The following is a 16,629-nucleotide window of genomic DNA, read 5'->3' as shown; positions in this document are numbered from 1 at the left end:
ATCACCAGTTTTTGAAATTAGTTCCCAAACTTTCGATGTTATAGATGATAACCCTGAAAAGTTCGGTTGATTGGGAAGTTAGATGCTTCCGCCATGTTCAGCCCTGATTTTTGCCTCATTCGATTGTCATTTGTCAGTTGTAGCAGTCTATGCAGAATCAAAGAGGCCTGTGAAAAAAACTTGAATCAATTTATCCCCCAGAAATCAAGTCAGGTGTAATCCGATTTATGGATTTTTTTCTTTAAAAAATCGACAAAAAGGCCATCGAGGAAAATACCACATATAGATTGTTCAACGAAACATCCAATACACACAATCAAAATGTACAACGTAGACATAAACACATCAACTTTTGCCGGTACATAACTTCTACTGATTATAATCACTGTTTTGAAAAAAATTGTATTGATGATTCGATTACATTTCCCATTAGACAACATGCTATCTCTTTTTAACTAGGGTAAAATGAGAAGGAAAATCCTATCCGAATCTAAAACGATTTCACCAATTGCAATTGGCCATATATTGGACGTCAGCTATGACGTACATTCAATGTTTTATTCGACGGGCTATATATCCTTAGTTAACGTTTGATTATCGAAATAATTTTTCCCAAACTATTAATATATAAACCTAATACTATACACCGGTTCATCGGAAATAATAAATAACAATAAAATATTTGGTTTTTTATTTGATTTATGAAATTAATTTTAAATAATCCAAGTCCAATAGCAAAATAGATATTTTAAATTCGATATTTTGTGTTATTAACTATTTATAGTCGAACGTTTTGCCTATCGCAAATTGTAAATTCGTTTTAAAATCTGACTATATTTTTTTTGTTTTATTATATTTCAAAAGAGATACAATGCTATCTGATACCTTCGAACATATAACCGAATCAGCCTACAAAATTGTCAAACGTCTGCAAAATTCTTCAAAGTTTTGGCGCTTTGCTGGTTTTTGAGAATTTCAAATTGCTGTTTATCATTACTGGATATAAATTATATTTGATAATAATTTTTTGTTTCATTATTTTATTTAAATTAGAATTTAGTTATATGTCAAAATCAAAATGAAATAAAATTCAAAAGTTGATGCAGCAAGATTGCTATTATAATAGTACTTTAAAAATGCATATACGAGAATTAATTTTAAATCGTTTCGCCTAACCAGCTAGATATTCTTGAGTTAATGACATTTCATGTTACATGTTAACTACCCATTTGATAGATTTACAGCATTTTGAACGAATAATAGATGTTCTAGTACTTTAAACATGCATAAATCGAAATTGTTTTGTTAGTTTTTTTAATTCTACTTATTAAATTAATTTTAAATAATCACGACCACTCAAAATATATATTTTTAAGATTGTTTTACTTTATTTGTTAACGACGTGTCGTGTTACAGATTAATTGTTTAAATTAATTTATTTACAGCATTTTGAATTCAGAATTGTTATTATAACAGCACTATTAATTAAAAATGTTAAAGTAAATCAAAAATATTTGGTTTTTTATTTCTATTTATGGAATGAAATTTAAATAATCACGTAAACCGACAATAGATTTTTTTAGGTTAGGTTGTCCTGTATGATCTAGTTACACTTAATTTGATAATACATATCGTATTGCATATTACCGGCATAATTAAGAGATTTGCAGCATTTTTGAACGTAGATTTGCTGTTACAGTAGTAGTGTACGTGAATTAAGTAATTTTAGTAATATAAAAATAATATTTTGTTGACGGGAATTCGAAAACCGAACGGGCACGCAGACGTTTCCGAAAAACACAACGAACGAGCATCGTAACAACGGAGACCCTCCCAGGTTACGTCACTGGCGTCGCACAACACCCGATCTCTAGGTTGAAGGACCGTTGTACGATCCCTCCCCACCCAAGCCAGTCCCAGAATGGCGTGGTTTCTGTTCCGTTCGGCCTGCCTGTGAACCGCATGGTCTGGCCCGCGTTCGGTAGCTTCGCGATAGGAAAAACCCATCGTTTCACGCCCAATTTCGACGATTTTCGCGCCACGATCATCCGGATAAATCGCGGATTTTCTCGAGGAGGAAATTAACGACAAAGGATCCGATCTATAGGTGCCCTGTGGTGTAACATGTGACTGAGGAGCCCCGTAACGTCGAACGATCGAAACGTGTCGCGTTGACAGGCTAGAAAGCGCGGCCAACTTGATAAATTCAGCGGCGTGCACGACAGTTACGCGGGTTTACGACGGTGAAAAACGATAAAAACGGGACCGAACACCGAGTGCAAGACGATGACGATCAAGGATGAGCTCTGAGGGACAACCAAAGTCGGAATTCGTGATCGAGAACTCGGCACAGGTAGGTTTTTGGTGCTGGAGAAGGGTGGGCCATTGGCGTCGTGGGTGTAGCTCCGACGAGGAGGAGGTCGGCCTGGCCTGTATAGCGCAGAGGGTGCCACCGCGTGCCCGGCTGGTTGATTCGTAAATAGACGATGAACGCGTTTCGGATCCAACGTGGTTTTGGAAGAAGTCAGTACGGCAACAGCTGCCGAGGTCGTATTCTCGAGCACAAGCATCTGGAAGAACCGTTATTGCCTTTTGTTGTGAAAAGATGTTGCAAATATTCCTATAAAACGGCACAACCACTTATGTTATTGGCAGATTTTAACACTTCAGTGTCTCTCAAGTAATTAAAATCTTTGTAAAACTATTTTTTAATATTTGAAATTATTTTCCTTATAATTCTCATTAGCGTCTACAGAACTAATACAATTTAATAAATTATTTGTTGGAAACTTTTATAATAATGTGCTCTAAAAGTTATATTTTGTTATATAGATATAATTAAGCCAAGAATATAAATAATTAATAATTTAAACAGGTAATGTTGACTCAGTTACAATTAAAATAATTTGAATACTTTATAACTAAAATATATGGATAAATTCGTATGTAAAATACTCATGTGAAAATTTTATTTCAGACACAAAAATCTGCATAAACCGTTATTGGCTTTTGTTGTCGAACGATATTGCAAATATTCCTATAAAACGACAGAGCCACTTATATTATTGACGATGTTTAACACTAACACGTCTTCGTCACGTAATTAAAATCTTTGTAAGAGCTATTTTTGAATATTTGAAATTATTTTCCATATAATTCTCATTAGCGTCTACAGAACTAATACAATTTATTAAACTATTTATTGGGAACCTTTATAACGATATGCTCGACGTATGTTTGTTATTTAAGTTATACAAACATCTTCATAAACCATTATTGACTTTTATTGTGGAACGATATTGCAAATATTTCAATAAAAGGGTACAGCCACTTATATTATTGACGGCTTTTAACACCTATCAAATAATTAATTATTAGTGTTACAAAATTATTACAATTTAATAAACTATTTATTTTGAACCTTTATAACAATGTGACCGAAAACTATATTTCGTTATATGAAACATAACAAAGCCAAGTTTATAAATAATTTAAACAAAGAATTATTTAGAAATTGTTTTATACCTTCTAGTTAAAATTAAATAAACATATATATATATATATATATATATATATATATATATATATATATATATAATCATAAAATATGTGGACAAATTCTTTATTTTAAAACTTCATCAATTAATTTCAATCTAAACATTCTCAAGCGAAAACATCTGCATAAACCGTTACTGGCTTTTGTTGTGAAAAATGTCCCTTCTATAATTGATATGTCTTAATGCCTTAGTACTTTTCAAACAATTATAGTCTCTAAGTCTCTTGTGAATCTCTTATCTTTAGTATTAAAAAACTATTACAATTTAATGAACTATTTATTGTGAACCTTTATAAAAATTTACCAAGTATATAAATAATTAACAATTTATAAACAAATAATGTTCACTCATTTACCATAGAAATAGTTTTCATGCTTTATAACTAAAATACTAAAAATATAAACATATAATATGTAATAATACTCCTTTGGAACTTATACAACCATATTCTTTTTTTATTTTAGCCTTTCCAATACCAAAAAAATTCATTTTATTATATAATATTTAATAGGATAGATACATCATTAAAGATAAATGGCAATAAAACCGATCATTTAAAAATTCATCAAATTTAAGGAATATCATGCTGTATAAACTACGATCTTTTCTGTTTTCTAAACAGAACATCACTAATGCACTTACGAAAGCTGGGAAGATGGCTTTTCTATTATTTTCACGCCTAATTATTATTACTCCTTATTTTGGTCATGTTTAAGAGGGTACGATTTTAAAAAGACTTACCGAGATAATAAAAATAACTTTTAAAAATATGTTGATGATGTATTTGAAATCAAATATTGAAATAAAAAACTTATAACTTATAACAAATATTAATAAAACATATATTAATTGTGTGTTTAATTGTATTATGGACCTTTTTAAATTATGATTAATCAGGAACCTGTAATAAAGATAACTACATTAATTAAATGACCATTACTTTTAAGTATTATTTAGGTGACACCCACAAAATCTCGTTTTATTCTTTTATTTATGAAAGATTTCTGTTCGTTTAAACACCTGACAATTGTGTCGCTTTCAGTTAATAGGTAATTATTTTTGAATGTCTAGTTTCCTTCCTCTTTCTGGCGTTTGGATAATGTCAGAAGTCAAAGCTTGTTTCAGAATATATTTTATATCTTTTTCTGATCTTTTATGGGCCAGTATATATTTTAAAACGTTGTCCCAATCTTTAATGTTTTTATGAATGAAAATAACCTGCTGAATTACGAAATGTTGAGATTAAGAGGTGTTAGTATACTCAAATGGTACATAAGCTAGGTTTGCTATAGGCTTTACTCTAAATTATATGGTCTCAAATTATTATAGTCTGTGGAAAGGCAAGCTTCAATGGTTTATGGTACGGTACAACTTTCGCATACCAAATACTAATAGCAGATAGTTTAGATAAGAAGATAATTTGCTATGCCTGTTTTAAATTTCATCGATATATAACAAATACTGAATTTCGGTTTCATTAGCCTTTTATTTTCATCAGTATTAACAAGTCAATTGAAAAGTCCCCGGCCTACCATAGTAAAACACATTTTTTTGGCAAAATTAGTTTTTTTATTCGACATAATTCCTTTCAAGGGTGATACACTAATTATAGCGACCCTCCAACTCTTCGACTTTTTTTTTATAGTACGGTTTGTCCTTTGCTTCAAAAATAGTCCTCAGTTTCGGCGATCACCTCTTCATTCGACGAAACTTTCTTTCCAGCGGGCATTCTGTTGAGATCTGAGAACAGCAAATAGTCGCTGGAGCCAGATCTAGAGAATACGATGGATGAGGAAGGAATTCGAAGCCCAATTCATGGATTTTTGCCATCGTTTTCGCTGACTTGTGACACGGTGCATTGTCTTGGTGAAGCAGCACTTTCTTTTTCTTCAAATGCGGCCGTTTATCGCCAAAATTGTTTATGGACAATTACAAACATACATTTATAAAACCATACCCTAGCCGGATTCGAACCCGCGATTATGCGGTAGTTGGAAAACCGTCCTGTCGCTAACTACTGAGGCTAATGCTAATAAATGGCTTTACTATTAGCCTCATTTAAATACACATACTTTTGGCCCCTTTTTATTATTCACTAAGAAATAACACCATAAGATAAGAGTATATTAATAACCTTTAAATAAAAGAGGATTTTTTAAATTTAATTGCCAGTTATACTAGTGATTCATGAATATGTCAATAAAACCAAAGGTAGTTTGATTAATCCTTTTTGAATTTTAGATAACGTGATAAAATTTGATGTTTGGTCTTTTAGAGTGATTTATTCTATAATATCGGAATGGATCCATATTGAAGTGGATTAAAAAGCTGTGAAAAAAATAATTAACGACATTATTTATTAATTTGAACGGCCAATGTATGCTTTTATGTATGGAATATAACATTGTTCAAATGTCATGGGATATAAAACCGTTCAAATTTCTGTGGCTTCTCCTGGTGGCCCCGTAAGACCAATTGTTAACGACTTTGCCTTGGCTTTAAACAATTCCTTAGATTGCAGAATATCATAATGTCCAAGGTGGTTGTGCACTCGTCCAGCCTTCCAATAAAATAGCCTATATACGTCATACAAATTTACGACATCAGCACGTTACAGTGTTGTCACATCAAATTTGCCTTTTGGTTTACAAAGTTTGCCTTTTTATCACCTCTTATTATTATCACTAATATTCTGAAGAATTTTGCAGACATTTGGCAACATGGCCTATCAGTACCAAACTAAAGCGATTATTATAAATTGATTCGGTTACATATTCAGACGTATCTCTTTTTAGCTAGGATAAAATGAGTAGCAAAGATCCAAAATCAAAAATGCTCCAAATTAAAGATGATTTTAGATGAATTTTTATGTTCATTCAATAATATAGACGTCTAGCAAATTATTATATTGAGTTTTGTACACTTATGAACTCCAAAACTATTGTAAACAAAACAGAATACGAGTGTTTGTCTATTACACTTGACTTAATACTAACCTCATTCGACAATAAAATATCTATTCTCATTTTAAAGAGAAAGTCCCTAGAAACTAGTGTCATTTACTTCTTCGTCTACTTCAAAAAAAGCAATTTTTCGACGAAAAATTAAAAACTCATAACTCATTTTAATAACCAGTATCTCGGGTGACGTTTAACTTGACATTAGTAAAGAAGCAATAGAAATAGGTTAAGCAAATGTCGTCAAACAATATGGCCGGCACAGGTTGTCAACTGACTGTTTGAATTAAAAAACTCTATATTTTGATTTAAGAATATATAACAGTAAAATCTCGTTATTACGATGTCGTTACGTCTTCTAAAATCAGACAATATTTTCCTTTTTATTTTGTTCTAGTTAAAAAGGGGTACAGTGCTGATACGTTTGAACACGTAACCGAATCAGCCTACCAAATTCGTCGAGTTGTCAATTGTCTGTAAAATTCTTCAAAACATTAGTGAATTACATGTTATAAACAGGCAGACGTTGTTTTGGCGCTTTGTTTGTTTTGGACGAGATAATAATTAAGATAATTGTTAAAATACTCTGTATTTTTTAACATTATTTTTGTTTTATTATTTTATTTCGATGACATTTTTATTATCAAGCCAAAATGAACTAAAAGTCAAAGTTGATGCGGCGGCAACACCGCAATGTTTTGCCGTCATAGATTCGTCATCGTCGTAGGTTCGCTGTTCACTGAACTCCTAAAGTGTTGGACAGATTTTGATAAAAGTTTTTGTCTGTTTTTGTGGATACGAGAATGGTTCCAGGATTTTTTTAATCTTCAAAGTATTTCTCAACTTGAACATATCACAAGATAATCACTAATTGGATGTTATTGCGATCATCTTATAGTAATTGTTTTTTTGTCGAAATAACATTTAAACAAAAAACACTTAATATGTCTTACAAAATATAAATGTAGAATCGATTGAATTTTCGAGTGTGTCTTTTAATGTTTATGTTTTTTTATAGCCTGATCAACAGGTTGATACCAAGTCGCTTGCTCCATCGCCGTTGGCTCTTCTGGCAGCAACCTGCAGCCGCATAGGTCCAGGCGATATCCAAGCACAGACTCCTATCCAGACGTCTTCTCCCATTAGCATAAACATGTCGACCACCCCCACCCCAACTCAACAGGTTAAACAGCAGGGGGTTGCTGTACAGCAGGCTGCACAGGCTCAACCCCAATCACAGGTATTTTTCACGTAATTACGTAGCTTATATTTATAGTTATTTTTTTAGATATATATATATATATAAACATAATATAATATTATATATATATATATATATATATAAATGATCAGAAAATTAATTTTATTGCAATTCACTGTCTTTTTATTCTTCACTGTCAACTTTCACTGTCATTTTATTTGACAGCGGAAGCATACGGTGATGAAAACAACCACCAAAGCAATCATCGACCTATTTTTCTTAATAAGCTTGAAAGCACTCTGGTGGACAGGTTATACGCTAGTGTTTGGAACAACTGATAAATAATTTAGATTAAATTTGTACCGACATACAGAATATAGACAAAATAATATGGACACCAAACTGTAGTCTTTCCAATAAAACAGCCGATGCAAGTCGTCAAAATTTGTAACGCAACCTTTCCGCATCAAATTTAAGTATTCGTTTATTTTAACTTTAACAGAAAATGCTAATGTAAATAAAATAATGAAACAAAAATAACGTTATAAAATATAATTTGTTTTAACATTATAGTACATGTAATGCATATTTATTGAAGGACTTAAAGTAAAATTGATTAAACAGCTATAATAGTTTGTAGGTTAGAGTTGTTTTATCGTATTTACATTGACATATGACAACCTTGTCGACGAGTACCAATACAAATTGAATTTTATTGAACTAATTGATTTGGTTACATGTTCGGACGCATCAGAATTCATTCTGCGTCTTTTTAACTAAACTAATGCTAATTAATTAAATGAGAAGGAAAATGCTCCGAGTTTAAAAGGGATTTTACGTTTTTGTAAATTGAAAGCATTGGCTATTTTATTGAAAGGGCTATATATTACATTGTTATATGTTGGCAACACCCTTTCTAGCTAATGTATTGCGTGAATTGGCGCGTATGTATTACACAGTTTACATGCCAAGTGTTGTAGGTTGTGTGTCAGTGTATTATAGGCTTTGTTTTGTCATCGTGTGATTTCTCACATGTTGTTTAACGTTCCACAATCGACAGTATCCATGGTAATGACAGCATACTACGGATGCCGAAAATTATCATTATTTCAAAATATATCGATATTTTTTTTACCCAATATATCGATATTTTTTCAAAAAAAAGTTAAACAAACTTCTTAAACACTTAGAGGTTCGTTATACATATCACAAAGCAGAGAGTGAGTAGTAGATATCCATTTGGAACTTGGTTTTAGCTCCACACCTTATTGATAAATAAATATTGTGTATATATCAAATGTTCATCTTATTTTATTCATTCCCTGTAAGTTACCAGATAACAGGAATAGATCACTAAGAACAACAAATAACTAAAGTGGAATAATTACCTTATTTGTTCTTGAAGCCGGTTTTAACAGTGGCCACTATAGTAATTTTCTTCCACAGATTAGATGACTTTCCTTCTTTCAGAATCCATCATTAATTTTCGCCATTTTATTATCGAATAACAAGTGTCGCACTACATATAGGGTGGTCATAATAATTGTAAAACAAAAAACGTTATAGCTTTAAGAGTTTATTGACTTTTAAAATGTACATGATCACAAATCTATTATAAATTATTCATATTTTAAAACAAAAATTTAATTGTAAAGATATCAAAAATATATATTCCTTTTTCTATAGGTAGTAAGTTTTCCTGTGGCTGCTGGCGTAACAGCTCAACAGATCCAACAGCAATTGCTTCAGCAACAGGCGGGCGCAGCTCAACTGGTAGCTGCTGCGGCTGCAGCCGGTCAGAATTTGGCTGGTTACAGCGTGGTTCAAGCACCTACCGGTGTACAAGCGCTCAGTGTCGATGGCCAAGAAGCGATATTTATACCTGCTATGAGTTTAACAGGTAATTTTTATTATAGGCAATTAAATTTGAATTGAGAATAAATGCATTCATTATGTCTCCGGAGCATTCTTTCTCGAAGAACACGTTTTTGATTTTGAGTCAACTCAAACCATACAGAAAGCATACGCCAGAAGATAATCAATCATTTATTATATTACCGGGGTTAACACCTTATTGGTAATTAGTCCACTTATATTTGATCAAAATACTATGTATTATGTTGAAATTATGACTTACAACATTCTAATTGAAACAACATATTAATTTTAAAAATTGTTTTCCATTACGCAAACGTATAGTCCTTTCAATAAAACAGCCAATGCACACTATGGACACAGTCGAACGTATTGTTAAATACAATTTATAAAAACGTAAAATCCTTTTTAAACTTGTAGCATTTTTCTTTCTCATTTTACTAATTAACATTACTGTACTTAAAAAGAGACAAAAGCCTGATGCGTCCGAACATGTAACCAAACAGTCGACATCGTTGTCACATGTAAATGTAAATACAATAAAATAACTCTAACCTACAGACTAATTGTGAATCGTGTCTATTTAATTAACTATAGTTGAAGTCCTTCAATAAATATGCATTATTATATTGTTAAAATAAATTATATTTAATAACGTTATTTTTGTTTCATTATTTTATTTACATTATTATTTTGTTGTCAGAGTCTAAATAAACTTAAAATTAAATTTCGTGGGGCAACGTTACAATATAAATTTTGATGATGTGCATTGACCGTTTTATTGGGATGTGATACGTATTTTACTGTTTAATTGGTACGGTTCGTCTTGAGCCCTCCCCGTATAACAAAGATATTTTTAAAAAGGGTATTTTAGGACGGTCCCTTTTGACAACTTAAAATAGGACATTTTTATGACCCTCCTCAACCGGAAGGCCTCGAAAGGCCGATTCTGCAAACTCGAGGGTTGGTCCTAAAAATGCATTTACCCATTTTAGTTGGTTTTGGTGTCGCGCGAAAGAAACATAACAGTTTCGGATATTTTTGGAATTTCTGTTTTTTTTTACTAAAGGTTCGGAAATATGCGATGGTACTGTACGTTGTTGGTTCTCAAACGTGTCAGGATATCCTGTGTTGTGTTTGTGTAAATTATTATTAAACATTTCGATTTCATTTAAAACGATGATTATCTACGAAGAAAGTAATGACGATAAATCGTACCATAAAGAAATGCTGCAAGTTCCTGAAGACGAACCTTTGTGCGTTGATTTATGTGCGGACAACGATGATGAAGGTACACGATTTTTATTGGAAATAATCGATTTTATTTAACATTGTATGTACACGAATTAACAATAATATTAATATATGACTTTCTCATTAAGTTCATTATAAAGCCTGTTATGATTTATTCAAACCTTTTTCACTTTCTAGAATTTTTATCGTTACTCGTAAATATTTTTTTGGTGAGGTTATGCTACACTTGAAATATAACCTATATTTTGATAACAAACCGAAAACTGCACTGACAGCTCGTTTAAAATTCGATAATGAACATGATTTTAAAACAAAACAACAAACAAACAAAAATAAAAGTGAAAATTAAGTATATGCGCGGGAATTCTTGTGATCGTCATCCAAATTCAACAAGTAGCGTTTGAGCTGAGCTGTATTTTCCAGTTGTTTACCAATAAACATGTTAAAAAGCATAAAATTGTTAGATCAGATGCATGTAATTATTATGTTCAAGGTTAGATATGTTCTGGTTATATGACTTTAACGTTTTATTTATTTTTATATAGATATATTCCTACATATATTTTTATAATCCATCATAATTGTTTAAAGTATTATTTTAAATAGGATAATACATTTTAATGAGAATTAATGATTACACTAAATGAATAGTTTAAAATAATAATCCAATTTTATTTCTAGGTGGACAACAGCCACAACAGATATTTAGTCCCAGTCAAATTATTCGAGCTCCTGCAGGAGTTCTGCCTACAGCTGCGAATATACCGACAACCGTACAGTTAACCAACGGGCAAAGCGTACAGGTCAGTAAAGTGTATCAGTATTTGGCATAAGAAAAACGAACGAATAGTTCAAACGAAATATTTTTTCTCGACATCTTCCAGGTTCGGCCGGTTCAGCCCCAATTGTTTCAATTCCCCATGCAACAGACCATTCCGATACAGGTACCGATCTCTTCCGGCAATGGTCAGACCATCTATCAGACAATTCACTTTCCAGTTCAATTGTCAGCTACCGCAGCGGTACCTAATATCATTCAGGTGATTATCAAATATCGTTAAAGATGTGAGTTGTTCATCAATTAAATGTAACTTTCAGCCCCAACCACAAATAATACCCCAAGTAGCCAGTATATTAACCCCAACTGGACAGTTGCAGCCTATTCAGATTGCCACATCGTTACCCCAACAACAACAACAGCAGCAGCAACCTCAACAGCAGCAGGCCCAAGCACCCACGGCTTCTGTTGGTCAACAAGTTGTTGCTGGAGATGGTGCGCAATTGACGTTTACAGGTATTTAGTATTCATGTATAGACGAAATATTTATTATTTTGTACAGGGGATGCACCTCTTTCTCTGGAATAGATTTGTAGAATATCTAAATAGTTTCCAATGGAATGTTACACCATTACACTGAAATATAACCTGTAGTCCGTTCAATAAAACAGTGAACTCGCTGCATCTAAATTTATGACGTCAAAACGTTGCAATGTTGCCGCGCATCAACTTTGAGTTGACTTTGAACCTATCAAACAGCATTGTATCTCTTTTTAACTAAAATAAAATTAGAAGGAAAATATTGTCTGATTTTAAAAGGAATTTACAAATTGCGATGGGCAATACCTTCGACATCTTGATGACGTGACTTCACTGTTATGTCGAATAATTATTTAAACGGAAATAGTGTGCATATTAGTTTGTCTGTGCCATGTATGTACAAGTATATTAACAGGTCAATTGAAAAGTCTCCGGCCTGACACATAGATGGCGCTACTAGAATTAAATCCATTTGCTTTTTAGTTAGCCCTAAGCCTCAAAAGATGCGTGTATAAATTTGACAGCTGTCGGATCATTAGTTCGTGAATTATAGCATTTTGAGTGAAGCAACTTTTGTTATTGTGAAAAAATAGATAAAAAGGAATTTCGCGTGTTGATAAAATATTGCTTTTTGAAGGGAAAAAAATACAGGTGAAGCAAAAAATTGGCTTGACGCCGAGTTTCCGGACACTGTCCCAGGAAAATCAACCATCAAGGATTGGTATGCTGAAGTTTAGACGTGGTGAAATGAGCACCGAAGACGGCGAACGCAGTGGACGCCTAAAAGAGGTTCTTACCGACGAAAACATTAAAAAAATCCACAAAATTACTTTGAATGACCGTAAATTGAAATTGAATGAAATAGCAGACACTCTAAAGATATCAACTGAACATGTACATTATATCATTCACGAATATTTGGGTCTGAGAAAGTTCATGTGACAATGGATGAAACATGGCTGCACACGATGAACCCGCTCCAAAACAGTCGGCTGGCAAGGTTATGGTGTCTGTATTTTGGGATGCGCATGGAATAATTTTCATTGATTACCTTGAAAAAGGAAGGACCATCAACAGCGACTATTACATAGCGTTATTGGACCGTTTGAAGGGCGAAATCGCGGAAAACGGCCACATTTGAAGAAAAACAAAAATGCTGCTTCACCAAGACAATATACCGTGTCACAAGTCAGTGAAAACGATGGCAAAAATCCATGAATTGGGCTTTGAATTGCTTCCTCGTCCACCATATTCTCCAGATCTCAAAAGAATGCTCGCTGGGAAGAAATGTTCGTCGAATGAAGAGGTGGTCGTTGAAACGAAAAAAGCCGACAGCCTATTTTGAAACAAAAGACAGGACAGAAGGACAAATCATACTACAAAAATGGTATCGAAAAGTCGGAGACTCCCCATGATCAGCGTATCACCCTTGAAGGGAATTATGTTAAATAAAAAAAACTAATTTTGCCAAAGAAATGTGTTTTACTATGGTAATCCCGGGACTTTTCAATTGACCTGTTATGAATAATTAAATTATTGTGATAATCCATTATTATTATTTAATTTCTTTAGCAGCCAATGGTCAACAGTTCACTCTTCCAGTGTCGAATTTGCAGAATTTGCAACAGGTGCGAACTGTTGGGAATATTGGAGGTTTAGGCAGTATAATACAGTTACCAAATATTCAGACGATGCCAACAATACAGAATATACCAGGTAAAATTACTTTTGTTTTTTGTTATAATAAATGCCTTCATTTCCATAATAGATTAGGCTATTAGGTTTCTTTTTTTTTAAGAGAGATTTTAGAGATTAAGAGAAAAAACCTAATTGCCCTATCTGTTTTCGAACAATTGGCACCACAATTTATTTCACATATATCAATTTTATAGGTATAGGCAATGTTCAAGTGATTACACAACCTACGCAGCCACAAATCGCTGTAGGTCAGCACATTCAGCAGGATCCAAACGATCCCAATAAATGGCAAATCATCCCTCAAGTTACCGCAACTGCTGCAGCTCCACAACCTGCACAGGTCAGTCGAAGGATACCGTATTTCAATTTTAGTTACGGTATTTCGATAACCAATATAATTCTTATGTTTCTGTTCACGAGTTGTTTTTAACATTATTTTTGTTGTTTCAGGTTGCTACTTCAATAAACGTAAGCACAGTTGAAGCTGCGCCAGCTCCGTCGCCCGCGGTATCGGAAACCAATCAGGGTGAGCAGAAACCGAGAGTCAGGCGAGTAGCGTGTACGTGTCCTAACTGTCAGGAGGGAGAACGACAACCTGATCGGAAAAAACAGCACATCTGTCACATCCCTGGTTGTAACAAAGTGTATGGGAAAACAAGCCATTTAAGGTAATTACGAGTTGGTTCGGCAAGAATAGTCTCAAGATAGTGTTTTTTGTGGTCATAATGTGACTTAACGTTGGACATTTTGTAGGGCTCATCTAAGGTGGCATACGGGGGAGAGGCCTTTCGTATGTACCTGGCTTTTGTGTGGAAAACGGTTCACTAGATCCGACGAATTGCAGAGGCATACTAGGACGCATACTGGAGAGAAAAGGTTTCAATGTCCAGAGTGCAGTAAGAAGTTTATGAGGTCCGACCATTTATCGAAACATCTCAAGACCCATCAGAAACAGAGATTAGCGGTAAGTTTCCACAAAAGCCATCATAATTATGCATTATTTGTTTTGTTATCTTAATTTTATTTGTCGATTAATTTTTCACAGCCATCGTTTAATTCTTTGGTTTCTTGATTTTTGGTCAAAGTAAATACCATTTAAATATCCATTTGAAAAAAAAAGTTAAAACAGGATTGTCAAAATTATTAAAAAAAACACATTTGTTTAATTACCTTACAGTCATTTAAAATCAATATATATGACAGTTACGTAATGTCAATGATCTGAATATATTAAATACTATGTTTGTAACATTTTACTGGATAATTTTGTTATATTCTGTTCTGAAATTATTAAAAACCTGCCATTCTTTTTAATCCGTAAATACCCATTTTCAAAAAATTTAATACAAAAACAAAGTTTAACAAAATTGTGGAAAATATCAAAAAATTGCAAATGACGTATGTCTATACAATTCGTAAATATCACTTTGACGTATCGGATAGACGGAAATAACGAAAATAAAACAGGCGTTCATATTAGTTTTATGACAGCTATGTTATTCCATCAGGGATTCTTTAGAAAGAATAAAATATGTGTAGAAACCCGAATAATCTCAATATAATGAAGGAATGTTATTTTTGCAACATTTTTCTTAATTAATTGTATTATATTCTGTTCTAAAATTATTAAAAACCTGCCATTCTCTGTAATTTTTAAATATCTATTTGCAAAAAAGTTAAAACAAAATCAAAGTTGTCTGATTGCAAATGACGCCTGTCACTTAAAATTCGTAAATATCACTTTGACGTATCGTACAGACCGAATGATGTATGACAGTTACGTAATTTCGTCAGGAATTCTTCAGTAAGAATAAAATGATAATCTGAATAGTGTATAATTATGGCCAAAAAAGTTTCGGGTTTACCTCGAAGCGAAATGCCGATTTATTTTCAGTATTTGTTATTTTACAGCAGGACAAAGATCAGGACGAGGAAGAGGTATGGGCGGTTCAAGAAGACTCCCAATCACAGCACGAAGCCGAAGAAAAACCTTCACCGGTTTGGATAACAGACAGCAAAAACAATATAAAATATACAATAACGCACGTGAATTATCCTCAGGTAATGCGATTTGATTTCGCGCATTTATAAGACGATTCGCTAACTGTAATTTTTAGAAGGCCGCTACGTCCACACAGTCGGCGTCGTCGGACAGCTCGAGTAACGAAGAAAAGATGATGATAACAATCAGCGCGGCCGAGGCGGACGACCTCATCATAGCGGATCCCATGGATAGCTGAGAGGAAGCCCCCATTTATCTATTGGACGCGTCAACGGAACAAGAGAACGACTGTAACTTGAATAAATAACAGGAGTATCTGAATTATATAAGACCTGTGATTTTAGATTTTAGTTCATTTATCTAAGATTTTTTTGTTAAGTTTTAAGATAATATATATATATATATATAACGAACGGAAATATTTAAATAAAATATTAGCAATATTTTGTAAACCCACAAAAATGACTTATTATTTCCCTTACATCGTATTTATATAAGTGAAATAATGTTAACAAATTCAAATATACAAATTGCGGCTTTTTTGCTTATGCTTGTCATGCGTAGAATGAATGAACTTCTTGGATAGACTTTTGTAAGGAAATATGCCTTTTTTATGGAAGATTCAAGCATCAGGTCCTAGAAAGGCATGGATTAAAACTATAGAAAATGATCTGAAGTACGAACAATATCCAAGGCCTACGCGGCTGGAAGGTGAATATGTTTAAACGCTAAAAATTATTAAACGTATTCAGATATCTCTAGGCCTA

The 16,629-nt window shown here is 33.0% G+C and overlaps 1 protein-coding gene across 7 annotated transcripts; it reads left to right on the top strand.

Annotated features, from left to right (window-relative positions):
• Window positions 1-1,912: 1,912 nt before the first annotated feature.
• LOC143202935 (uncharacterized) lies at window positions 1,913-16,324 on the top strand. 7 transcript variants are annotated; one of them, XM_076414941.1, is made up of 12 exons: window positions 1,913-2,353; window positions 7,533-7,754; window positions 9,402-9,615; window positions 11,526-11,647; window positions 11,744-11,884; window positions 11,943-12,138; window positions 13,735-13,878; window positions 14,055-14,200; window positions 14,311-14,528; window positions 14,614-14,824; window positions 15,772-15,921; window positions 15,978-16,324. In XM_076414941.1, exons 1-12 carry the CDS (start codon window positions 2,300-2,302, stop codon window positions 16,098-16,100), a joined length of 1,941 nt encoding a protein of 646 aa, XP_076271056.1. In that variant the 5' UTR covers window positions 1,913-2,299; the 3' UTR covers window positions 16,101-16,324. The 7 variants fall into 7 exon arrangements, with proteins under 7 accessions (XP_076271056.1, XP_076271054.1, XP_076271051.1 ...); XM_076414939.1 differs by having other exon boundaries at window positions 11,729-11,884; window positions 13,738-13,878; window positions 15,775-15,921; XM_076414936.1 differs by having other exon boundaries at window positions 11,729-11,884; window positions 13,738-13,878.
• The last annotated feature ends 305 nt before the right edge of the window (window positions 16,325-16,629 follow it).

The sequence above is a fragment of the Rhynchophorus ferrugineus genome, unplaced genomic scaffold (assembly GCF_030347505.1).
Source record: "Rhynchophorus ferrugineus isolate W39M unplaced genomic scaffold, kcgeb_rfMv2 rfM9, whole genome shotgun sequence".
Lineage (NCBI taxonomy): Eukaryota > Metazoa > Arthropoda > Insecta > Coleoptera > Curculionidae > Rhynchophorus > Rhynchophorus ferrugineus.
The sequence above is the reverse complement of the archived record's forward strand: the minus strand, read 5'-3'. Positions and strand labels throughout refer to the sequence as shown.

Coding starts and splice junctions, on each gene's coding strand:
- LOC143202935 (XM_076414935.1), top strand. CDS start 2,300: ATGAGCTCTGAGGGACAACCAAAGTCGGAATTCGTGATCGAGAACTCG. Junction 14,529..14,613: donor GGGAAAACAAGCCATTTAAG/GTAATTACGAGT, acceptor GACATTTTGTAG/GGCTCATCTAAGGTGGCATA. Junction 15,922..15,977: donor CGCACGTGAATTATCCTCAG/GTAATGCGATTT, acceptor TGTAATTTTTAG/AAGGCCGCTACGTCCACACA.